This window comes from Leuciscus leuciscus, assembly GCF_965113295.1.
Source record: "Leuciscus leuciscus genome assembly, chromosome: 17".
NCBI lineage: Eukaryota > Metazoa > Chordata > Actinopteri > Cypriniformes > Leuciscidae > Leuciscus > Leuciscus leuciscus.
In genome coordinates this window covers 8,707,450-8,732,661 of record NC_138741.1, presented here as the reverse complement: position 1 = coordinate 8,732,661, position 25,212 = coordinate 8,707,450, and the positions used below count along the sequence as shown (strand labels likewise).

The window sequence follows — 25,212 nt, the reverse complement described above, 5'->3', positions numbered from 1 at the left end:
ATAATGCTTCCCTCAGCTTTAGAAATACAATATCATTTAGCATGTGATTTGTCTTGTTTATTCTTTAATAGCACCAATGCTAATCTGTATTTCTGCTATAATTCTTCCCCAAGCTTTACACACAATATCATCATTTAGCATGTGCTTTGTCTGTTTATTCTGTATTAGCACTAATGCTAATCTGTATTTCTGATATAATTCTTCCCTCAGCTGTAGAAATATAATATCATTTAGCATGTGCTTTGTCTTGTTTATTCTGTATTAGCACTAATGCTAATCTGTATTTCTGATATAAATCTTTAGTTACACAATATCTTCTTTTATCATGTGCTTTGTCTTGTTTATTCTTTATTAGCACTCATGCTAACACGTATTTGTTTGGACTTTGCTAGGCGTGGGAACCCACTCCACTTGTGTCCCGAGCGCTACCACAAGCTCCTTCACATGTGGCATCAGCACTGTGTCCTGGAGGAAATCGCCCGAAGCCTGGAGGTCCTCAACGTCATGTTCCCCTTTGAGTGGCAGATGCTTTGAGCTCCGAGGAGTAGCAAGACACGCCACATTCGGTTAGCCTGCGCATGACATGCAGGGAGTAATAAACACCCTCACATCTCTTAACTACCGCGGTCAGTGCATTATGGGTAGCCACACTTAACAGGCCCATAAAAGATATTTACAAAGTACATTTTGCTTTCTCAGCTCTTTATTTATTTGGCTTCGGTTGCGGATCTACACTCATTATAACACTGCATCTTTTTCTTTTTGCTCGGTGTGGTGTTTTTGCATTTGTTTTCAGGTTGTAAAGATTAATTGAGGGGCTTGTGTCACTACGAAACTCAAACGTGCTTTTATACCTCTGTGAATTCTGGTCCTCTCACCCTGCCACCGCTTGTTTGCTCTTTCATCTGTGTGAGAAATGTATTCATGTGAATGTAATATATCTCTATACTGCTTTATTAAGCAAAGATGCCCTCAAATTAAAAATAATATCCAGTGTTTCTGAGCGAGACGCTGTTTTGTAACTTATGTTCTCAGGTGAATCTCACATAAACATGTCTGGGTCACATGCCACCCTGAAGTCAGAAGAAGAAATCAAGATTTTTTGTTTTGTTTTGCATGAAGGCACCTGTGTTTAAGGCCACTACCATTTTTTCTATTTACCACAGTCTTTTTTATTTTTAATTCCAGTTATTGTCATTACAGTAAAAATAACTAAAATGCATTAAAAAAAAACATAATTCAGTATAAATGAAATATAATGAATGAATAAGAATTTAGAAAGTGAATGCTAATAATATACAGCTACAGTTAATATACAGTTTTTTACAGTAATGAGATTGAGATTTGTTGCAGTAATATGAAATTGGGAAGTAATAATATCTAGATGCAAATGATTTTAATGGTCTTAAAAATAGGCATTATTTAATTTAAGCATATTTTCTTATGTCTCTTGATTTCGGGGTGATTTATGAGCCAGGCATATTCTTGACGGATTTCATGAGATTCACTCATGCTGTGGATGTCACATTGAACATGTATATAAAACAATGTATAATTAGATTATGCTATTTTACTATAAGAATGCAGCTGTGAATTAATGAATAAACAAAAAAAGGTCAATAATCACATGTAACAATGCCTGTTGGGTAAATTCAAATATATCACTTGTCAATATGTATTAAATCAAACACGTGTTTTTCTTGAGTGTCAGTCCAAGTTCAGCGTTTTCTTCCCCCCCCCCCCCCCCCCCCCCCCCCCCCACACTCATCGGTTGTTTCAAGTTGTAAGGTGCTTTTAAACTTCTTACTTACATTAAATAAACTCCTGAGTGACATCATGTCAATGCTGACTGAGCTCTACCTTTACTTCACATTCTGTCCTTCTTATTCTCAACGCGACCGTTTTAACTTTATTGTGTCGAGGTTTCCCGTCTCATCCACTTCCAGTTATTTTAGGTGTATACAAACTGTTAGTTGCACTGCTTGATATTGCAAACTTACAGGTGCTGGTCATAAAATGAGAATATCATCAAAAAGTTGATTTATTTCAAGAATTCAACTTAACAGGTGAAACTAATATATTATATAGACTTATTACATGATTATGATGTATTATTATGTATCATGTATAACTTTGATGATTATGGCTTACAGCTTATGAAACCCACGAAATCAAAATCCCAGAAAATTAGAATATTACATGAAATCACACAGTAATTACACAGTAATACCATGGTCATTGAACCAGGTTTTGGTTCTTTTGGCAGTGTGGGCAGGTGCAAATCCTGCTGGAAAATGAAGTCAGCATGAAGTGCTCTGAAAATGTCCTGGTAGACGGCTGCGTTGACTCTGGACTTAATAAAGCACAGTGGACCAAAGTCCTCTTTTCTGATGAGAGCAAATTTTGCATCTCATTTGGAAACCAAGGTCCCAGAGTCTGGAGGAAGAATGGAGAGGCACACAATCCAAGATGCTTGAAGTCCAGTGTGAAGTTTCCACAGTCTGTGTTGGTTTGGGGAGCCATGTCATCGGCTGGTGTTGGTCCACTGTGCTGTCCACTCAACGCAGCCGTCTCTACCAGGACATTTCCAGAGCACTTCATGCTTCCTTCAGCAGACAAGCTTTATGGGGATGCTGACTTCATTTTCCAGCAGGATTTGCACCTGCCCACACTGTCAAAAGAACCAAAACCTGGTTTTAATGACCATGGTATCACTGTGTAATTACTGTGTGATTTCATGTAATATTCTAATTTTATGGGATTTTGATTTCGTGGGTTTCATAAGCTGTAAGCCATAATCATCAAAATTATAACAAATAAAGGCTTGAAATATCTCACTTTGCATCTAATGAGTCTATATAATATATTAGTTTCGCCTGTTGAGTTGAATTCTTGAAATAAATCAACTTTTTGATGATATTCTAATTTTATGACCAGCACCTGTATTATCATATCATTTTAATTTATTATCAAATGATTTGACCTTTTACTGCATTTTGTTATTCCTCCAGTTATAGCAGCTATTGAATCGTATGCCTCGCACATTCACAGAAAATAGCTTTCACTTCTGCTTTTGTTTATTCAGGTTTTAAAATTATATTTAAATAATTCAGTAATAGTGATTGATGTGGGTATATCTATCAGATATTAAAAACACAATCTAAATGTTTCTTTGGTGCATGCTTTGAGATTTCCTAAAGGCAAAAAAGTCTGCTTTTTATTTTTTAAATAATATGTAGTTCATAGACATCAATGCAACTTTATGAATATATGATTGTTTTTTTGTATTGTTGTATTGAGTAGCACAGCTCAGTGAATACTTTTACAAAAGAGTATTAAATAAACCTGAATATCATGATTTCAACAAATATTATGCGGCACAACAGTTTTCAACATTGATAATAATAATAAATGTTCTTTAGCAGCAAATCAGCATACTAGAATGATTTCGAAGGATCATGTGACATTGAATAATTGAGAAATGATGCTGAAAATGTCAGCTTTGACATCACAAGAATAAATTACATTTTAAAATATATTAAATATCTTTAATATTGTATTTATAATGTATTCTTTATATATACATACTTCAAGCACAGTGTTACCAAAACATTTCAAATGTTTCATCAAGTCAATGAACTGCACACGACCCTTGGTATCAACACTTTAAGGTTTTAATGATGAGTTAATTCAATTTACATGTTGCATTAATTGTCACTACATTATTCAAGATCATTTTAGGCATGGGTGTACTTTAAAATATACATCTGAAAAATCTTTTAGAGGCTGTTTGTATCATGTTTTCACAAGTGATTACAATACCTGGCTTTAGGCACGAGACCAAGGCATGAAACAAGAATTCATGATGGCTTGTGAGTAAGCTGACATTTTTGAAATCTTGGAAATACTGAAAAAAAATTCGTTTTATGGAAATATTGAAACTCCCTAATTAAAAACCTACAGTGAACAGTGTTTCCTCTAAACAAATCCAGTGACGCTCTTCGATAATCACAATTTATATGAGAATCTCTAAAACACACACTAATGAAACTGTTGCATGCTCGATGAGAGGCAGTTAGAAGGTTTTAAGACTTTGAAGGCCCCATGATATTTTGCCTTATGTTCTTTCACATTAAATCACAATAGAACTTCAGTATGTTGTGATATCACTCTGTTCTTGCTTTACAGTGCCATCTAAGTTTTCACCTAATCATTTTCATAATCTTTAAGTCATATAGCATCAGAGTCCTGTCCTCTGTAGCTTATGTAATGTTTCTCAGCAGAACAGAAGGAGCATTCTGGAGGGTTAACTGCTCGTGGGAAGAAGCTTCGGAGGCACATTATCTGGACCATAATGTGCTGTAGGTGGTCTATCGATGTTTGGATCTCCATTGCTGGCCGTGTTGATCTGATTGAACTTGCCCAGGTGTTTGATGATGTTGAAATTAGTGCGAGCGGTTTCCACAAAGCTGTTCTCCAGGAGCCACCCGTCAGACTCGCACTCGGGGTCCCCCTGTCGCAGCACGTTCTCCAGGGACGTTTGGAGGTAACGGACCCCAGTAAGAACTGAGAGCTGTCAGAGAAGGAATCGATGAGGTTGTTTTGACTGATAGCAGTCTGATACTTTTTCCTATAAAAAAAGTTGATTCAACTGAAACTATTTTATAATTCATACTGTTTGAAGTGCTATGAAGCTTCACATGCGTTACATAGGACTCTGAGGTATTGGAGTGACTGGTGCATAGAGCAGATTATAAAAGGAGTGTACAATCCCAGGATGGGATTAGGCCACAGAACCGGATCAGATTCTTAAAGCTAGGGTGGGCAATTTCGGAGAGGCTAGCAATAGCAAGCTAGCTTTTAAAACACAAGATCCGACCCTCCCTTCAGAGTGTCTCCAAAGCCATGCCTCCTTCAAAACACATGAACGCGCACAGCCAATCTCTTAATTATGGTAATTATGACATGTCGTGAACGCAGGAAAAACACGTTGTTTTGGATCAGGAGGAACTAAAAGTTGGCTGTTTTTTTGTGGCACGGAAGGCGCTGATGATGTGTGATGTGTGTAGAGGTATGCAAATGCATACGCTGATAGGCAGGTAGGACATCCTATCATTGCATTCGGACCGAATGCAATGATTGGATGAAAATGTTTTGGACTGTCAACACTTAGCCAATCAAATTCAAAGACTGGTGTCATGAATCCAACATTTTGTAAAGGTGCGGTCACATTTTTGCAGGCGAAATCCAGTAATTTCAATAGTCATCCATGTGATCAGGATTTTCTTGCTTTGATTTGATCTTCAACAAAAAGCTGCTTGGTTTTTATAGTGCCATCTTTGTGAGCAGTGTTTCATGCTTCGCTACACTTGGACCTTTTTGCCCATGAAATTTCATTAATGTGACCACACCTTATTGTATCAGTTAAGCCTAGTTATCTATTACAGTGTGTTAGCATTACTGTAGGCTGCTATATTGTACAATAGGTGATCTTTTTCTGGGTATATATACATTTTATTGTTTTGCATTTTAAAATAAGATAGCATTCTTTTAGGCAAGAGGTATGCTAGATGTGGTGGTATGGTATGGTAGTGGCTAAGGAACTAATTTACCATGATATATATAATTTATATCATAAATCGAATTTATAGCTTTTCTGATAAGGTAATGAATAGAGTACCCATTAAAAGGCAGATGGAATTGCTAGGTGGACTCATTTGACCAGGCCGATGTGAGAGAATGATCAAATAAAGTTCTTATTTTCAAATTAAAAGTCATGCTTAAACTTTGCAAATGTTATAATATTGAATCCTTCCCTAATGTATTGCCAAAGCAATTGACACAACTAACCTCAAAGAGCCAGATGATCAGAACAGTGAGGCCGATAGAATGCATGATGTCTGCGTAATAATCTAGCAGAGCCTGACGACATCCTCTCATCCACAGGTTGAGCTCCTCTGTCTGGTAGTCGTAGTTGAAGTGGGCGGAGTTATTGGTGATTTGGTACTGAATGCACGGCCGAGGAGAATTGACATTGCAGCAGCTGAAGGGAACCCCGTCCATTAAGTATTTTCCCTCCACGTTGCTCCTTAGACGGCTAGAAAAAATTATAATTGCACCAAAATCAGAAGAAGAAGATTATTATTTTAGTGCCCCTATTATGATTTTTCAGATTTGACCTTTCATGTAGTGTGTAATATAGCTGTTTGTGAATGTAAAAGGTCTTCAAAGATTCAAAGAGTTATTATCACCCAAAAGAAAGAATTGATTGTGCCTGAAATAAATCATCAGTAATTCCAGACTTACTTACACAAAATTACACAGGTTTGAAACACATTTGCATAATGCCAGTCTATGATCTTCATTGGCTGCCAGTGAACAACATCTACTTTGACCCGCCCTCAAACACTGTAGTTGTAGCCAGGGGCGGACTTTACCATTAGGCAAAGGTCGGCAATTGCCTTGGGCCCCGAGCTACCTTGGGGCCCCCAAAATGCCCTATTAAATGCTTAATTAAAAAAAAAAAATTTTTTTTTAATATATTTCTAAAACACCATTTGCGAAAATTTTTATCAAATCATTAGTGTCGCAGGAGGGGGCCCCCCGCCTCACTACATTGGACTATTCCATTATCTCTGCGCATCTGCGAAAGTGACAAGGCTGTGCCAAAAAACTGACGGAGAAAAAGAAGTGAGTGACAGAGTAAAAATGATGCGAAGCTAGCTACCCAAGCGGTGCTGAAAAAAGGAGGAATCGGGAGGAAAGCAAAAAGTCTGTAAAGGTGCGCGGCGCAAAAGATAAACAACACGCAGTAACAGGAGGACTGGGAAATACACAAACAGAGCAAGACGAGTCTAAACGCGAAAATGTAAAATCTCGAAGTTACCCAAGCGGCTCAAATAAAAGAAATAAGTGAAAAGACGCTGATAAGTATTTGGGAACGCTGCCAAAGATGACAAACTTTTTTACGGCTTCTGTTAGATACAGATCAGGAACAACAACGTCCAACCCCGCGTCCAACGCACAGAAAAATCGTGCAGAGGACACGGAGATCGACAGACAAAACTGAGCAGTTACTTATGAATCATGATATTGAAAAAAATCTCAGCTCTCTCAGATTCTGTCAATTCTATTACGAAATTCAAACAATAAATACCGTTTTGTCGTTTTAATGTGACATTCCTATAGCGATACAGTAAAGATACAGTATAACTTACCGAAATGTATATTCCTCATTCATAATATTGATCAATAAGTGTTTTTTTAACCGCGGAAAGAGGTAAAACAGCTGGAGAACAATCGTCACATAACATTTACCTCAGGAAAGCCATTTAATTGGCTAGAAAAAAAAAGAGCTATAGAGAGTATTTGGCTAAATATGTGTAGGCTACTATATTACTTATTTTAACCTTAAATTATACCATCTGATAGTGCTATTTTTCTTGAGAAAAAGTAATGCATATCTTGTGAAACTTTACCTAATATTTATCCAAATGAGTCAATATTGAATCAAATCACAAGAATTGAATCGAAATGGTGAAATTTGTCAAGCAAAAAAAAAAAAAAAAGAAAGAAAAAAAAAGAAAAGAAAACATAGCTTACCAGAAATTGTACCATGTAAACATTGTAACATGTTTCTGTTTAGGAGTAAAGAAGTGTAGCCTATGCAGGGTTTAAAGGGGATGTTTTTTTTCTCCTCTCTAACCTTTACTTCCCCGTAGATTAGCTTTACCTGCCTATCCACCATTCAGTCGGTAGGCCTACATATTTTTTCGTTCTCTTTTAAAGATTGGATGTGGAGGGGCCCATAGCCTATACCTTCGCCTTGGGCCCCCGATTTGCTAAATCCGCCACTGGTTGTAGCTGAGACTGGAAGAGTTTGGTTTGTGTTGTCGAGAAGATGCTTTTTTTTCTACGCTCGAATTGAAAACCGACGCTATTGTTTCTGTTCGTATCAGTATGAAGGGCTAAGGAAAATCTGGAGCTGAAATTCAGATATGGTAATAGTGTTTTGTTTCCACACTCTATAACCAGTAGACTAATCACAACAGACTGGGTCATCAGACCAATCAGAGCACAGTAAGCTCTCGGAAAGGAGAGGTTTAGTAAGACTGAATCCTTGATTGAACCAACACTGTGAGAAAACAGGTGATGCTGTAATTCATATTATGAGAAAATTTAACTGTTTTTAGACCTTGGATGTATATGTAAACCTATTGTAGGAGACCTGCCAATCTAAATTAGGAACCTTTAAAATAGCATAATAGGGGCATTTCAACTAACTAATTACATATTAACCATTTATATAACTGTTTGTTTCAGGCCCAACTTACTCTACCACTTCCCGTTGAGACATGTCCAAGTATCGGTTGCTGACCCACTGGATCTGGAACCAGTCTCTGAAGCCCTCGTTCCCACAGCACTGGAACTGAATCTGCAGCAGGTCCACTGTGTGCTTCAAGAAGCAGCGGCCTGGTGTGTCCGTGTCCTTGTAGTAACGCATAGCGTCACGTAGCCCCAACGTTAGCGATTCCTCCAGCTGTCCCAGCATGCTGTAGCACATCAAGGCCCCCACGAGCACGCTCAGAGTGAAGAAAAACGTACAAATGATGTACGGGAGCATCACCAACTTCCAACGTAAGAACTTGTTGGTGTCCACACAGTCATAGCAGATCTTTCCTCCCAAAAAGTTAATCGCACAGGCTATAAGTCCCACGGCAATTAGCATGTTTGGCACAGATTGGAGCTGACGCTCGACCATTAGATCCTGCCGCTTGTTGATTTCCACTTTCAAAAAGATCCCCAAGCTAAAGAGGATGACTCCAGTTACAATGGAAATCCAGTTCAGCACCCACAAAACCTGGGCCAGTTTGTCTCTCTTGGTTTTGGTGAATCTAACCGGCAGCACAGCCATTTTACAGTATGTGTGCGGGAACTGCCTCAAAATTTCAGAGAACCCTACACTTTATATCATTGATTTTGTGGAAGTCTAATGGAGTACAAAAATCAAATAGCTAAATTAGAAATTTGAGATGAAAGTCATTGAGGTGTATAAGGTTCTTACAGAAGATGACATGAATGGACTAATGCTTCTTAGCTATTAGCTTCTTAGGCTAACTTAGTGAGTGTCAATCAATAAAGGACCTTGAACTGCAATCGCCAAACAGCATTCATGCAGCTCATTCATTTAAATAATGAGAAGAACTAGATACAAGTAAAAAAAATAATTGGGCAAAACAAAGCCGTTTTATATTTTGATTTATCAAACTCCTTGGAGATGCCATGTGAGGTCCATTAGAAACGTAGTGAAGCTGAAACTATTTCCATTTTGTTTTGCAAATGTATGCCTGAGAGGCAAAAAAAGAGAGAAAACATACTTAGCAACAGCTGAGACAATATCAAGAAGAGCATTATTGCATACCTTTAAAAGTCTCATAAAAATAGAAGGATAGAGATTGAGTCATATTAAATAAAAAATTTGGATTTAGATTTTACCACATATATTCAGGTTACATTTTTGTGCAATAATTGTTATCTATGGCACAGTTACCATGCAAATATTTTCAGCCATATAACTCTTCAAAAAGCTAAGAATACTCCTGGCCTGAGTACTGAAAGCTCAAAATAGCAGGCGAAACAAAATAAGTTCACCTGAATGGACAGGCACAGGGCTTGTCCTCAGCCAGGAGTGGTGAGGGAGATGATCCCTGCACAAGGGTAGTAATAATCAGATAACTACTCACCCATCCATGTCTCTCCACCCCTCAATGGCATCCCGCCCTATTCCAAGTGATTTCTTTCCATCAGATGTTTACAGCTTTTGGTTAACAATCTGAATGCATTGTTTGCAAATGAATACTAATGTGTGTGTGTGTGTGTGTGTGTGTGTTAGTGTCTGCCGCAGACTCAGCTGTGACCTCTCTCGTAATTCTGTCTAATCAGTAATCAGCCCGGTTGGATTTGGAAGAGTACCTTCTGCCACCAGCACAAATCTCACTGACTGGAGTGTGTGTGTGTGTGTGTGTGTGTGTGTGTGTGTGTGTGTGTGTGTGTGTGTGTGTGTGTGTGTGTGTGTGTGTGTGTGTGTGTGTGTGTGTGTGTGTGTGTGTGTGTGTGTGTGTGTGTGTGTGTGTGTGTGTGTGTGTGTGTGTGTGTGATTAATCACGATTAATCGATTTGATAGCACAGATTTTATGGTATTTTATATATCCCATTTAAATACAAATATTATATATTTTCATATTACTTTATTTTGTAGTTTCTTTTAAAATAATATAGACCTGAAAGATATGGAGGAAAAAAAATTGGGATTACTTTTGAATCTTTTCCCATAACACAGGCAATATATACATTATATGTACCAAAACACACATATGTGCACAAGATCCTTGTTTATTTTTCTAAAAATTTAAATTATTGATAAATAATATTGATAAATATTAAAAAATATATTTATTTTAGAGAACAAAACAAAACACAACAGAACTGAACAAAACAGTCTATTTATGGATTAGAATATTTTCTTCTATACATTAAAATTCCCTTTTAGAAGTGGGACTCCTGACTCTGAGGCTGTTTGCTTTGTTGTATACAATGGGCATTCTTTACTTGGCCGACTCCTGTTTTATGCATATTTGATGTAATACCACATGTACTTACAGCAAATGAAATCCAAAGGATTATTCAGGCCTAAAGGGGATTGAGTCAGGGGAAAGCACATACTAACTAGTCAGCAGATCTGAATGCAGGGCACTGGATGAAGGGTGCTTTATCTGGTGAGTACTGGTTACCACAATGTTTATGAGTTATGAGCTTGGACAATTTTTCACTTACTGTATAGATGAATAACTGTTAAAATACACAAGCATTGACTATTTAGCATTTGAATATGCACAAGTTAAAATAGCTTTTTTCTCCTTTCCATGAACATGGTTTAACCAAGGTCTAACTTTTAAAGCAAATATTGGGTAGTTGATATCTTTAGGATTTCTGTGTGGAAACACTTGGAAGGATCTTTATGGAAAAATAGGATGATGCTAAACACAGAGGTCTTGTGGAATAAAGCTTTAACAGACAACAATAGCAAGGGCCTCATTGGCTGCTTACGGGGCCTTTGTGCTGAAGGTAGGACTTCAGTGTCTTATATTGTACCTGTGTCTCAGTCCAATATGGATCACAATGATCTGACACATTAATTGTTTGATGTGTTGTTTCCTATAGGTGAAGGGGATACGAGTGAATGTTTGGCCCGTTTTAACTGCTGGCTTCAGAGTTCAGCAGAACTGGCCAAGAAGGAGCTGTTAATGCTCTGTGAGTAGCTGAAATCTTATTAAACGTTGAGGTTTACCGCTTTTGTTTAGGGTGTTCAGATAAACCTCACTTGGCTCTTCTCTGATTGTAGGTTTCGGTCGATGTAAAGGCTTGTGGATGTTTGTAGATGAAAACTCTGTCGCTCTAGTCCATAAACTGGTCCTCAAGTTGAAGAACCTGCTTTCTCTGGTCCACCTAGTGAAGAAACAAAGACTCGAAACAAGGTCAGTCTTGGAGTCTCTGTTCACTTTATTTGACAAACCACATGCAAAGTCACCAGTAAAATATACAACATTCAAAGGTTTGGGGTCAGTAAAAATGTTTTATGTTTATGAAAATAGTCTCTTATGCTCACCAAGGCTGCAATTATTTTTTTCAAATAAAGTAAAAAACAATTATACAATTATTTTACAATTTAAAATCACTGTTTTATTCATTTTATTCATTATTAATTTTGTGTTTTATCTATTGCAAAACAAAAGAAATGCATATGTAGATACCAAAACAATGTTCTGGGAAATTCCAAGGATGTCAATATGTTTGTAAACAACAGTAGAGTATGACACTGTTGGGATATGAAGTGCTCTAACAAACTGGTTTTCCATCTCTGTTCACGGGTGTCCCATGTGGGGTGTGTACACTAGGAAGCAGGGCTTCATATGTATGGGGTTGTTGGAAACAAGAGCATCATGCCATGAGGCAACACATCCTGCTGGGCCGCCTGGTGCAGTGGTGGAGCGTCACTGGACTTCTGCCCAAGTACCCAGGTGATATTCTGGATAGGGGACTTTATGTAAACAAAGTTTGTGTCTTTACAAATGTCTTTACTGTCACTTTGATCAATTTAATGCAACCCTGCTCTAAAGTATTCGTTTAAAGTGCCCCTACTATGCTATCTTAATTGTGTTTTGGAGGGCTCCTGTAATAGGTTTACATGTCAAAACATTTCTCATAATATACATTGCAGCATCACCTCTTTGCTCACAGTGCCTGAAACAGTTTGAAAAAGGATTCAGTCTTTCTAAACTCCTCCTTTCCGAGAGCCTACTCTGCTCTGATTGGTCAGATGGCTCAGTCTGTTGATTGATTGGTCTACCGCTTAGAAGTTGATTGGAAATGAAACACCTATTACCATATTTGAATTTCAGCTCCAAAGGCTTCCTCAGCACTTGAATGCACAGTGATACAGTAAACCGTAAGGATGGCGTCGGTTTTACCGTATCGATGAGTCCTCATCCTTTGGAAGCAAAGTGGATTTTCACAGCTCTTCCAGTCTCAGCTACAACTAGTGTTTGAGGGCGGGTCAAAGTAGACGTTGTTCACTGGCAGCCAATGAAGATCATAGACCGCCATTATGCAAATTTGTTACACACCTGTGTAAGTTCATGCAGAAAGTAAGACTGGAATTACTGATGACTCATTTCAGGCAGTTCAGAATCGGTTCTTTCTTTTGGGAGACAATAACTCCATTTATCGTACACTTTGATCTTTGAAACTTTTCAGACATTTTACATTCACAAACAGCTATATAACACACCACATGAAAGGTAATATCTGAAAACGTACATTATAGGGAAAAAGTAAAAAAGTAAAAGTTGGAAAGTACAAATATTATGGAAGTCAATGGCTACCGTCAACAGTCTGGTTGCCGACATTCTTCAAAATATCTTAATCTTCATTTTTATTTCTCTTTGCTTTGTCTTTTTTTAGAAGCCCATGAGCTGAAGAGGATATCTCAGATGTGGCGTGAGATGGACCACAAACAAAGGAGAACATGTCTGCAGTTGAGGTAACTACTTTTCCACTCTGACAAAATCATGGTTATTTAGCATTTAACAGTAATGAATCAATTCATTCATTATTAAATACTAACCAATATTCTCATGCTCTGTCTCTCATCAGCAGTTATGCTGAGGATAAGTACCGATGGAGTTCTCTTGTTCAGGGTATGGTAGCTCATATGGACAAACAACACGGGCCTTTATGGGTTTCAGAAGACTGTGCCTACCAGACGTACCCACCACCATCTCTAGAAGCTTTACTAAAGCTCGTGCTGCTGCCTAATATTGACATGGTGTCTCTCCAAGCCATTGTATCCTGCTTGTTTTTATTTTAATATTTTGATGTTGAAAATATTATGTTATGTTATTCATTAATTAAAAATTCTGTTACCCATAATATATATGTTTGTATATCTTTTCCATTTTTAGTTTATAAATGTTTTACTGTTTATATCTAGCTATTAAATAACCTATAATAGAATTTATATACTTTAGATAGTATTTCATATTCAGAAAAAAAAAACGTATACTTTTTTCACAAGGGCTGCATTAAATTGATCAAAAGTGACAGTAAAGACATGTATAATGTTACAAAAAATATATATTTCAAATAAATGCTGTTCTTTTGAACTTTCTATTAATCAAAGAATCCTGAAAAGAAATGCAGCATGGTTTCCACAAAATAAAGTTAAACCTATTATTTACAATTTTCATGTCTCACTTTTGGTTCACTTTCTTTAATAAGGCTCCAGGTAATGTACTTTGTCCTGGATGTGTCTAACTTCCTGCAGTGTAAGGATGATCTCCTGCAGTCATTCTGCCATGTTTTCAGTATCCCATCTGCATTTTCCCAACAGATTTTTGGATTTTGGCTTCTAGATCACGGATTAGTAACAGTGAGAAGCTTTTTAATACCATCATTCAGTGTTATCAAAAATTGTCCTGGCATCATATTGCATGGGTCTAAACTCCTTGTTTGCTGAACATATGGCACTTTTTATTCCCAGGATTCAATGGATGTCTTATTGAGCCCAAGAGCTTGTCCTCCAGCACTGTCATGGCACCACTGTGCTGTTCTGAGGACCTTATTGAGGACAGGAGAGAATCAAGCAGCACTGAAGTATCTATACAGCATCACACCAGCCATGGAGAACATTCATGATATCAAACTCTGTGTGGATGTATTAATACAGAACAAGTAAATCACAATGATTCTTATTCTGCAAAATCCTCCTATGTTGTGGTGAGCATAATTTTGCCAAGTACATGTTCCTGAATCAACATCTGTGTTGATCCTGGAACGACATTCCAATCAACCAATAAGATTTGAAGTTTAAAGTTAAGTCTTACAACCAGGGTTATGTGCTTCAACATTAGTGTTATTCACCTGCCATTTCCCTCTGATTTTAGGGATACCTAATGGGTAGGGTTGGGTATTTAGGGGATAGGGGATGTTGTTCCAAGTTCAACAAAATATGTTGATCCAGGAACAGGTCTTACTTAGCAAAATCACAGTGACCCCTATATTGTGAATAATTATGGGTTATGATTATTTTTCAGATGTATCTCTGCAGCCTGGGCTCTGCTCAGAGGACTTCATCCTGAAGATGTTCATTTATTCAAACACTTCATTCACGTCTGTGAGAATTGTGGGATTTGTAGTCATACATTGGCCACACTATGCGAGGTGATACACACACTGTAAAATATTTCCAGGATTTCACAAGATATAACTGTAATATTTCACAGTTAATTACATTATTACCACTTCACAGGCTTTAACTGTGATATTTCACAATATAATACCGTATTTAGACTTTAGACTACAGCAGCTTACTGCTAAATCACAGCATAATTACTGTGAAGTCACAGTATACAGCTGTCATTTCACAATTATTTACTGTAGAAATTATACAGTTATTTCACTTACTGTGAAAGTCATGCAACTGGTAACCTGCAATTTACTGTAAATTTACAGTCAAATAATAAACAGTGCAGCAATGATTTTCTCCCTGGGGTATTTGGTAAACAAATCTGTTTTTTGACAACCATCTAATGTTCATGGCAGGGTATGGCTCATCTCCATTTGACGGAAAGCCGAAATATGCAGTTCGATAAATCACAAATACGGAATCAAGAAACAATAGGTCAACATCCAGTAAGACCTGAACCAGGTAAACTCTGCTAAAGTATTCATCTCACATATACTAAGATGTTAGATGTAGTCCTCTTATTCTGTGTAAATGATGGGGTTTCAAGGACACACTCCCCGTCCACTGTCTGCATGGCTGTACCAAACGGATGACCGACTGACCCCTGGAGACTTTGTCAGGATTCTCAGACAATCTATTTCTGAAATATGTCCACTATCAAAGAAAAGAAGGTAAGAAACAAGCACTGTAAAAAAAATCTCAACTCATTGATTTTGTTCATTTTCAGCAGTCACATGATCCTTCATAAACATCCAGACACTATTATTATTATCAGTGTTGGAAACTGTTGTGCTGCTTACAATTTTTTTATGGAAACTGATATTTTTATAACGTCAGCAGAAAATTTTTAGATCATATTTTTGTTTGTGTTTTTAGCTGGGAAATTACAGATGGATCAAATCTATAGTCTCTACATGTTTTCTAGTTTGAGAAGCCATTTCACTCGGATATACGTCACAATAGGGAAGAAAAGACTATTGCAACTTCCGTTTCATGTGAATTTGAATTAATTTGGTCATTCTGTTATGTTGCTATATGATATCCAACTGACAAAAAATGATGACAATTCTAGCAGTGTGAAATGTTTTAAACATTTCGCTTTGTCATTGTTATTTAATCGAGCAAAAGGCTTTACAGCTGTTACTACATTGATGATGATGCTGTGTTATGCTGTTGTAGGCTCCTGAGCACACTTAACCTCCACCCTAACTGCTACAGTAATGAGGACAATCAGTACTTTTCCAATCACTCAATTCCTGAGATCCCGACGGAGAGTCATAACCTTTTATCACCCAATCACGGTGAGTCATTGACATTTATGACTGGTAGTTTTTTAATCAATTGAATTTTTCCTCATAATTTAGAATCTAGTTAAAGCGGTCGACTCATTCCACACGACAGAATAATCACAGAAGAGATCATGTCTGTAATATCTCAATTATTAATCTCACCGCTAGACAGTAGTAAGATCTTTCTCTTGAGAGAAAGACCCCGATAACCTCACATGTATGTCCAATATAGAGTTTCAGAGGAGATCTTAATGTCACACACTATGAATATGAATTTAAATAAAACTCTCAACGTCTCAAGTCAAAATAATCTGAGCAATGCTGCACACTTTCTATTTTATAAAGTTTATTTACTTAATTTTTATATTTAGTTGTTTGTTTTTTTCATGCAAAAAAAAAGAAAAAAAAATGTGTTTGTTTTTGGGGGTGAAATATCTTAGACAAATAAAATATATTGATGCTTCTGAAACATATACAGTAACTGAGCTACAGTATGAAAGAACAACCTTTAAGCAATACAGTTGTTCTCGAGGATTGCTTGTGCCTCAGAGTGAGCATTATCACTCGTTTTTCACAGAGAAGTTCATTTACCATAAAACTGCGGATGATGCCGTCAGCATCAAGCCCAAGAATCGGACTGAGACTGAAGAGTGGATTATTTCACCAAGAGAGACGAAAACAGAGTATGAATATCTGCAGGATTCTGATAGTTTTGAGGCGTCAGGAACCTCCAGTTTTCTGGAGCCTTTAGGGGTGAGTGACATGTTAATGACTATATCGCAGCCTTTTATTTAAAGTGTAAATCAACTCACATGTGTAAAATACAAATGTATGCATTGATAGTATTCTTAAAAAATGTATATAAAAAATGTTATTAAATAAAAATTCTGACCATGTAATGTAGCATCAATAAATGTGATTTGGATAATTTCATTCATTCATTCATCCATTCATTCATTTATAAATATCATTAAAATTTGCTAAAAAAAAAAAATGTGACCATGTATTGCAACATCATTTAATTTGGAATGATTTGGATTGGGTTTGTAAAAATAATTTGTTTATTTGTTAGTTTGTTTGTTTAATATGAACATCAGCTTTGTTAGTGTTCTTTAAATATTCAGAAAAATTGTATTTGTTAAAAAAAAAGGCCATTTATTTGCAGCATCAATAAATGTGATCCGGATAAGATTAACTAAAAATCAAAAAAATTATTAATTAAATAATTGTATTAATTCATTTTTTCATTCATGCAATATGAATTTATTTGAGCAATGTGTATATATATATATATATATATATATATATATATATATTACAATATTCTTAAAATATATCATAAATTAGTATTCATACAAATCTGACCATGTATTACCTCATCAATAAATGTTGATTTGGTTCAATTTCAGTACATACATACATTTGTTATTTTATTATTATTTATTTATTTTATATATTTAGCCTATTTATTGGAAATAACAAAAGAGATGGGAAAAAATTGATTTAAATAAAAAAAATTGCTTGTTTTATGAACATCAGCTTCAGTAGTGTTCTTTGGTAGTGTTATGAATAGTATTAAAAAAATCTGGCCATGTATTACAGCAGTAAATGTGATTTGAATTAGGTTGAATTTATTTATTTATTTATTTATTTATTTATTTATTTAATGAACATCACTTAAATAATTTAGCATCTGTAACCAAGCTTTGACTGTTGGTGTTGTCTCTCTCCCAGGTAAAGGAATCTCAGGAAGGCTTCTGTCGTGACCCTGAGGATGCCGTAGACCAGCCAGAAATCCTCACTTCCTGCGGCTTCACGGATCCCATGCACGACGTCCTGGCTCATCTTCAACAGACTGACCTCTCAGCAGATGATGGAGAACCCTATCAGGCCTGCTCCCTAAGAGCCCTTAAAGGCTCCATCATGGATATGGACCTCAGCCTCATCCGTCTCTCCCAACCATCCCGTCAACTCCAGAATCCCATCGGCTCCAGGCTCGCCCGCACCCCGCAGCCCAGTCTCTCTCAGCAGTGCAGACACAGTGAGTCCAGGGTCTCCAGCACACAAGAGGCGGTGTGTTTCCGGGCCGGCTCAGACCGGGCGGGTCACTGTAAACGGGCCAGCTGGTGGAAACAGGCACTGGAGACAGGCACTCAGATTCCTGCATTAGAGCAGGTTTCTCCTGTCATACCGGCTATAACAGGTACTGTGGCCCAAAAGGATCAGACATTGTGACATTTACTTTGAAGAGTGATAGCGCACATTAACTGAACATTAACTGAAATAAAACAAAATATACAATAAATTGTTTTATTTCAGCTATAGTTGCCAAGGCAAGATTTCTTATTTTCATTGAGTTTAACTTAATTGATGTACTAAAATAACTAAAACTAAAAGTGAAATAAAAACTAATAAAAACATGCAACAAAATTAATTAAACTTTTAGTAAAATAAAATGAAAACTGGAAATATAAAAATATGGGTAAGTCATGAGTAAGAGCAAATATGAATGAAAACTATAAAAGTATTTTAATACTATATAACACAGGTGAACAAACAAAACAAAACATTTCACAAAGAGGAGTTTGTAAAATACTAAAAAATTGCATATACCAGTGAAAAAATATGACAGCAAGTATTTAGATAATTACCATGTTTTACAATTTATTCATGAAACATATTCTCATATAAATAATTAAAATTTCAGATTGACCAATACATAATTTATTTAAAACTGTTCAAATAATTCATGTAGAAACATAACTGTTTAACATAATTGTTACAATCAATAAACATTGGTTGCCATTGGCTGTCTGACTTATTTTTTTCTATACGACTGACAAATTGATTAAGAAAAACAACTTTTTCATTTCAAATGAATAAATACATGTATAATGAATAGTTATTAATTCATCATTTTGTTTCTACATTTAACAACTGTGATTGATTATTATTTTACTGCTACATTAAATACAGTACATTTTTAATTATGGATTACATAAAAAAAGTTGTAAATATTTTTATTTATTTGTCAATTTGAAATCACTGTTACATTTAATAACTTTAAAAAATAATTAAAGTTTTAAATAAAAAATTATTTTTAATTTCTATTTAATCATGGCCCTCTAGCGGTTAAAAAACAAAACACAAAACTGCAAGCATTGTGCGGAAGAACATTGTTTTGGTTGTTCTTCAGCTCTGCGGATGAATATGTTTCTTTCTTATAAAAAAAAAAAAGATAGAGATTATCCTACTGCTCATAAAACATTCACTTCTACTATAACCAGTTTAGATGGAAATGATCTCAAGCTGACTAGCTGAAGACATTACTCTAGCTATATCCATTAATAGACACAGTACTTTCTTGAAAATAAATTATTTGCTACAACAACCATAATGAAACGACCCTCTACAATAGATAATGCTTTACAATCAACTCTGTTAGAGAGCTATTTATCTGTTCAATAAAATGCCTTACTCCCCAAACGCCATCTCCGTGTCACTTTTATCGCCATCTCTGAAAAGCAAAGCAAATGTTGATTCTTGTTTTATTACGAGCTCTGTCGCTCGTAACCCTAGCAGACTCTCTTCTGTTCTGTCTTATTTAAACGAGTGATTACCCGTGGGTTACAGATTTAAATGCTCCACGTCAGGGGCAGTTCTAGAGGCGGGGCCACAGGGGCCCTGGCCCCTGCTGAAATCTGATTGGCCCCCGATTGGCCCCCGTTCCGAGGAGGGGGGGGAAATCGATTCTTAGATGCATCGCGATGCGGACGTGGACGATTCTGAATCGATTCACATATGTCAAAAAAATCACAATCTAAAAAATTTGATTTTTTTCCTAATAACGTAATATTGACGGAACGCAAAAGGCGGAACTCTAAAGCGGACGTGCAGTGCGCGGACAGTCTGTGGCGTGCACATAACAGAGACGCGCGCACATAACAGAGACGCGCACATAACAGACGCATGATGGCTGAGCGCCAAATTCGCTAACGTATGGAAAAATGGCAATTTCATTGTGACCTATTTAGTATTTTGTGTATGAGAGCTGCTTTCTGTATTGTTTAGTTTTCACATCAATATGCTGTAACCCAATCTGTTATACGTACGCTATACTGTCCTGCAATATGTGCAATGCCAGTCACAAAAAGTTAAATTTTAACTGATCTCTGCAGATGTTCATTCACTTTTTTTGTATAAGCTGTTTTTGATTGTGGTATACAGCAAACATTTCAAGTCATAACTCTTTATTATTTAGTTGTGAATAAGAGCGGCTTTGTATGTTACTAATTATTGAGAATATGCGTAAGTCCACAAGCATTATGTTTATATGAGAGCTGCTGGTACATCAGTCTATATTTCTGAATGAAAACTGTTTGTGATTTTGCTACAACAAAATGTTTTTTTGTCTGAAGGATTATATTGCTCATTGGAAATAACAAGAGGATGTTGGTTAGAAGTCTATTATTAAATGCTAGAGATTCAGAATATGCTGAAGTTTGTATTAATTTACTACAAGTACGCAGCTAGTACAGGCACACATTTATTTTCCTGTTGGTTCTCACCAATGTTGGTACAAATGCTGGCAAATATAACCTTACAGTTGACTTCACTTCCATTTGTTTTATTAATAAAATTCGTATTGGAAGTAAGTTCGTTATGGGTCATCATAAATACTTTGCTTTAAAAGTACCAAGTAGTAAAAAAAAAAATCGTTAATAATCGATAATCATTACCCTCTGAATCGTAATCGAATCGTGAGGTGCCTAGAGGTTCCCACCCACCCATCAATCGTCGACGAGAAGAGCAACCGGAGAATTCTTCACAACTATCACAGATGCAATTCCACCCCCAAACAATTAACATTACTTTTTATAAGCAACGACATGATTATGAAACTTAAAAGGTGGAATTCAGAAAGAAGTGCATTGTGTCCTTTATGCACAGTATAAATAAATGAAAAAAATCATTAAGAACTTTACTGGCTCATAATTTTTTATTAGAGTGTTTGAAAAAAGAAAGACTGCCGAAATGTATTTGCACCGTACTGAATAAATTATTTTCTGTGCTTGAATGTACCTTGTATTTGGCCCCTGAATGTAACATGTGGCCCCTTAATGGCCCCTGTTACAGAAAAATCCTAGAACCGCCACTGCTCCACGTCAACATTTCTTGATCGTGCCAACTAACCTCTGCCACCCCCACACCATAAACCATAAACCATTAACCATCCCACCCAGTCTAAAATATGAACAATTATAATAGACTTACCATAGTGAATCAGGGACACGTTTAAGACAATCAAATTTTGTTCATTTTGAACAAAAAAGTTACTTTAAATTGACAATTTTATTTTTTAAGTGGTTTCTCATTGTCATTTTTCTCTCGGCCACTAATTTAATAACCAATGTTCTTAGGCTCCTCTATAGAAAAGCGGACATCTCCTGACCCACGACGTCCCCCACCTCATGGGCTTGGAAGCTTCTTAGACTTTCCATCCAATCCACAAGTGGAAAAACGAGAAGTCCAACAGGTATGACTTGCTCCTTTACCTCTGATTTGTGTAAGAGGTAAAGGACACTATGGTATCGCATCTACAGAAACATCCTAGAACAGACTTCTGTCCACATAGTGGCAGTATTGCATCAGTAAAGTGGGCTGATTTTTGCATTGCATAATCATTTTCTTTCAACATAATCACTTGATTACTGAAAGCCTGTCCTTGTAATTAGACTGCTAAAAATGAACACATGGAGGCTTTGCATGTAAATTGTTGTTCTAAATTGTTTGCTTCTGTACAAAGAGTGAGAGTTGGTGATAGTTCAACTGCGAAGTTCTCACAATCTCATCTCATCTTATCTGCTTAATTGGTGATAATGCATAATTAATATAGGCTACTATGCTCTGTGGTTATTATGTAACTTGCCCTTTGGATGTTTATTTCAGGCCCTGCAAAGTCGATATATTATTCTATGTAATTTATCCCCAATGGGGCTTTTTTATTCAATGTTGTGACATCAGTATTTCAGTTACTATACAATGATTCCATCATTAATCGTGGCTAAGCAAATAATCTGGTTTATTCATGGACTGTGATGATTGTTCTTAGGAGCTGTTAACAGAATACATGAAGGTTATGGCAAAAAAGTTATCAACTTTTTTCTTTCAACTGGATTATTTCCTGTTGTGACAAATGAGAATGCCAAAAAACCTCTATCAAAGACATTTAATCATGGCCTTTATCAGCTGTATTCTTTTATTTGATTTCTGCACTGATTAATGGCACCAGGATATTGGTTCTCTCATCCCATCCACACACATTCACAGGAAATGATGAGAAACACTTTTATTTTGAAAAACAGCTACATTTAATTTAATTTAATTTAATTTAATTTAATTTAATTTAATTTAATTTAATTTAATTTAATTTAATTTAATTTAATTTAATTTAATTTAATTTTATTTAATTTTATTTAATTTAATTTTTTATTTTATTTTTTTGTGCTTTCAGGCAGTGAAAGGTGAATTAACAGGTCGGAGAGGATCTTTTAAAATGTCCATTAATCAGATGGATCACGGATCAACTTCACATCGAGGAAAGACAAGTAAACGAATCAAACGAGCTTAAAAGAAAAAGAAAATAAAACGTTTGCTGTTTGCATATGTAGGAGATGACGGGTGTTGTATGGCAAGTTGTAACATCATCAGTTTAACCAATTAGAAATGAGTTATAGGGATCAAAATAAATGTTTAATGATGAATCTTCTATTCAGTTAAATGAGAGAATGCTTTTTCAAGGCACAATATTTACACAATATTATGCAAAGGTATTTGGACACCAAAGGAACTCGCGTTTATTGCTAATATGTGACCCTAGACCACAAAAATCACATGGGTAAAACATTTTAAATTGAGATGTATACATCATATGAAAGCTGAATAAATAAGTGTTCCATTGATGTATGGTTTGTAAGGATAGGACCATATTTGGCCGATATACAACTATTTGAAAATCTGGAATCTGAGGGTGCAAAAAAATCGAAAATTTAGAAAATCTGCTTTAAAGTTCTACATTTATGTTCGCGATTGTGCTGCATTCACTCACAATTAAACAACAGTCTTGTGATATATTATTACAATTTTAAATAACAATTTCTATTTGGACATTTATTAAAAAAAAAAATTAAATTTTTTTTTTTAATTTGAACGATCTCATAGCTTTATTTATGCAATTGTAAATGCAGTGAAAATATATTAATGCCTGATCTGATGCCACTTCTGTGTATGCACTGCAAAGATGGATTTTCCCTTAATGATTTAATTTGACTGGTAACAGTGGTATTGTGTAATTATTCTAATAGAATTTTGTCTTTTCTCTCTGTTTTGCATGCGTCATCATAATCATTATTGTTATATTTTTTTTTTTTTACATTTTTGCCTCTGTCACAGTGTATTCTTAACCTGAATTAGCACTGTTCATACGGTATGGGCAACACCAATAGGTGTCATGTAACACAAAATAAACATATGTTTTCTTCATGATACAGGGCATAATCTTAGTTTCGTTTTTATTTTTTTACCATTAGACATCACTGGGTTTTAATTTGAGGTATGAAAACCTGACGATACCACATATTGAAACATAAATTCATATAACATAAATTGCCTGTCATTTTCTTCATTTCGAAGTCAATAAAGTGTATGTTAAATGAATAAATGTAGTGTAAATGTAGTAATGAAACAAACTGTACCGTTCAAAAGTATGGGGTCAGTAGTTTTTCCAAACAAATTAATACTTTCAGTCAACAAGGAAGCATTAAATGGATCAAAATTGACAGTAAAGACTTTAACCAGTCTTCAGTGTCGCATGATCCTTCAGAAATCATTCTAATGTGATATATGAATATTGGTCAAAAAGCATTCATTGTTATTATCAGTGTTGAAAACAGTTATTGCATGTTTTAGGATTCTTTGATGAATAGAAAGATCTTTTTCTTTTTTGTAGAAAGCTTTTCTTTAAAGTGAATTTCGTTTTGTATAAATTGTATCTTAATTTTAATCAATGTTTCATAAAACCAGTTGCCTTGATTTAATACATTAGAAGGCTAATATAGCAGATAACATGATCATGGAGGCGATTGCATTAATTGCTTGTGAACTGAAGAACTGAAGCTCGTGAACTGAAGCTGGTCTCGACGTGCAGATTCTAAATATTTACAATTATTGAATGGTTTTATTATGTTTTAATGTTATATGAAATGTTATACCAATAGTTATTTTCTCATTTGATGTCATTATCATGAAAAAAAAGAAAAGAAAATGAAAGATTACAATTCAGGCTGTTTATAGAATGTGCTCGGCGGGCGACTCAGAGACTCCATGCGGGCTACCATGTTGGAGACCACTGGTGTACAGTATACGTTTGTTGGACTATGTACATTTATTTTTTTTAAATAAGAATATAAATATTCTCGTACTACGATGGGAGTATAACCGCCCAGATCAGCCGGTCCACCTAGCGATCAATGGGTTGCGGCTGGCCCTGATCACTCTCCACATCAATAACAAAAGGAGCGCGGCGGCTATTTATACCGCAGAGTCAACCTGTCTTTCTTTTCGACGGTAACTGGAAATTCAAGCTTCGATTTTTCACGCTGGATATACTCGCGACATCAAGTAGAGATTGTGTTAAACACGATAAGAACTAAAAATTCTACGTTTATAGTTTAAAACAGTCGGTATTTCCGGCAATGCTTCTGCTTTGCAGCTGCTATTGGCGTACGTCACGATTAAGAAGCGCTGCTATTGGCCTACGTAAGGTTTAGGTCACGCTTATGAAGGATGTAAGGCGAACGGAACGGAACAGTTAAATTAACAATAAATTAACATGGTGAGTTACATTTTATAAACAATATTGTCAATATTGTTTGTTTTCCCTCTATTTTGCTGACGACAATTTCTAAATAAAGCCATATTACCAGAGTCTCAATGCAACAGACAGCGATTGAACCATGAATTTTGTGGACCGTTACATAATCCTATATAATTATAAATTCAATTGTTGTAATATTTTACAATATTACTGTTTGTTGTGGTAGTTTTCAAAACTTAAAACTT

The 25,212-nt window shown here is 35.8% G+C and overlaps 4 protein-coding genes across 5 annotated transcripts in view; 3 read left to right on the top strand and 1 right to left on the bottom strand.

Moving 5' to 3' along the window:
* Positions 1–1,843, top strand: part of ubr1 (ubiquitin protein ligase E3 component n-recognin 1) — a 34,311-nt gene extending 32,468 nt beyond the window's left edge. For both annotated transcript variants that reach the window (XM_082143185.1, XM_082143184.1), the window contains exon 48: positions 393–1,843. In XM_082143185.1, the coding sequence (XP_081999311.1) occupies positions 393–534 (142 nt within the window). In that variant the 3' untranslated portion in view covers positions 535–1,843. The remainder of the gene's footprint in view (positions 1–392) is intronic.
* Positions 1,844–4,288: 2,445 nt separating this feature from the next.
* prph2la (peripherin 2-like a) lies at positions 4,289–10,075 on the bottom strand. The gene is made up of 3 exons (XM_082143325.1): positions 8,334–10,075; positions 5,851–6,097; positions 4,289–4,573 (listed from the first exon to the last, which is right to left on the bottom strand). The coding sequence occupies exons 1-3, from the start codon at positions 8,912–8,914 to the stop codon at positions 4,307–4,309; spliced, it is 1,095 nt and encodes a 364-aa protein (XP_081999451.1). The 5' UTR covers positions 8,915–10,075; the 3' UTR covers positions 4,289–4,306.
* Positions 10,076–10,764: 689 nt separating this feature from the next.
* On the top strand, positions 10,765–11,873 carry LOC309479006 (uncharacterized protein; the record flags this gene model as incomplete). Its single annotated transcript, XM_082142852.1, has 4 exons — positions 10,765–11,124; positions 11,221–11,310; positions 11,402–11,534; positions 11,864–11,873. The coding sequence occupies exons 1-4, from the start codon at positions 11,031–11,033 to the stop codon at positions 11,871–11,873; spliced, it is 327 nt and encodes a 108-aa protein (XP_081998978.1). The 5' UTR covers positions 10,765–11,030.
* An 82-nt stretch (positions 11,874–11,955) lies between these two features.
* Positions 11,956–23,265, top strand: LOC309479250 (uncharacterized protein). Its single transcript, XM_082143261.1, has 13 exons — positions 11,956–12,077; positions 13,021–13,099; positions 13,213–13,402; positions 13,844–13,987; positions 14,099–14,289; positions 14,652–14,778; positions 15,160–15,265; positions 15,351–15,474; positions 15,983–16,104; positions 16,670–16,845; positions 17,833–18,133; positions 21,513–21,628; positions 22,607–23,265. The coding sequence occupies exons 1-13, from the start codon at positions 12,005–12,007 to the stop codon at positions 22,721–22,723; spliced, it is 1,866 nt and encodes a 621-aa protein (XP_081999387.1). The 5' UTR covers positions 11,956–12,004; the 3' UTR covers positions 22,724–23,265.
* The last annotated feature ends 1,947 nt before the right edge of the window (positions 23,266–25,212 follow it).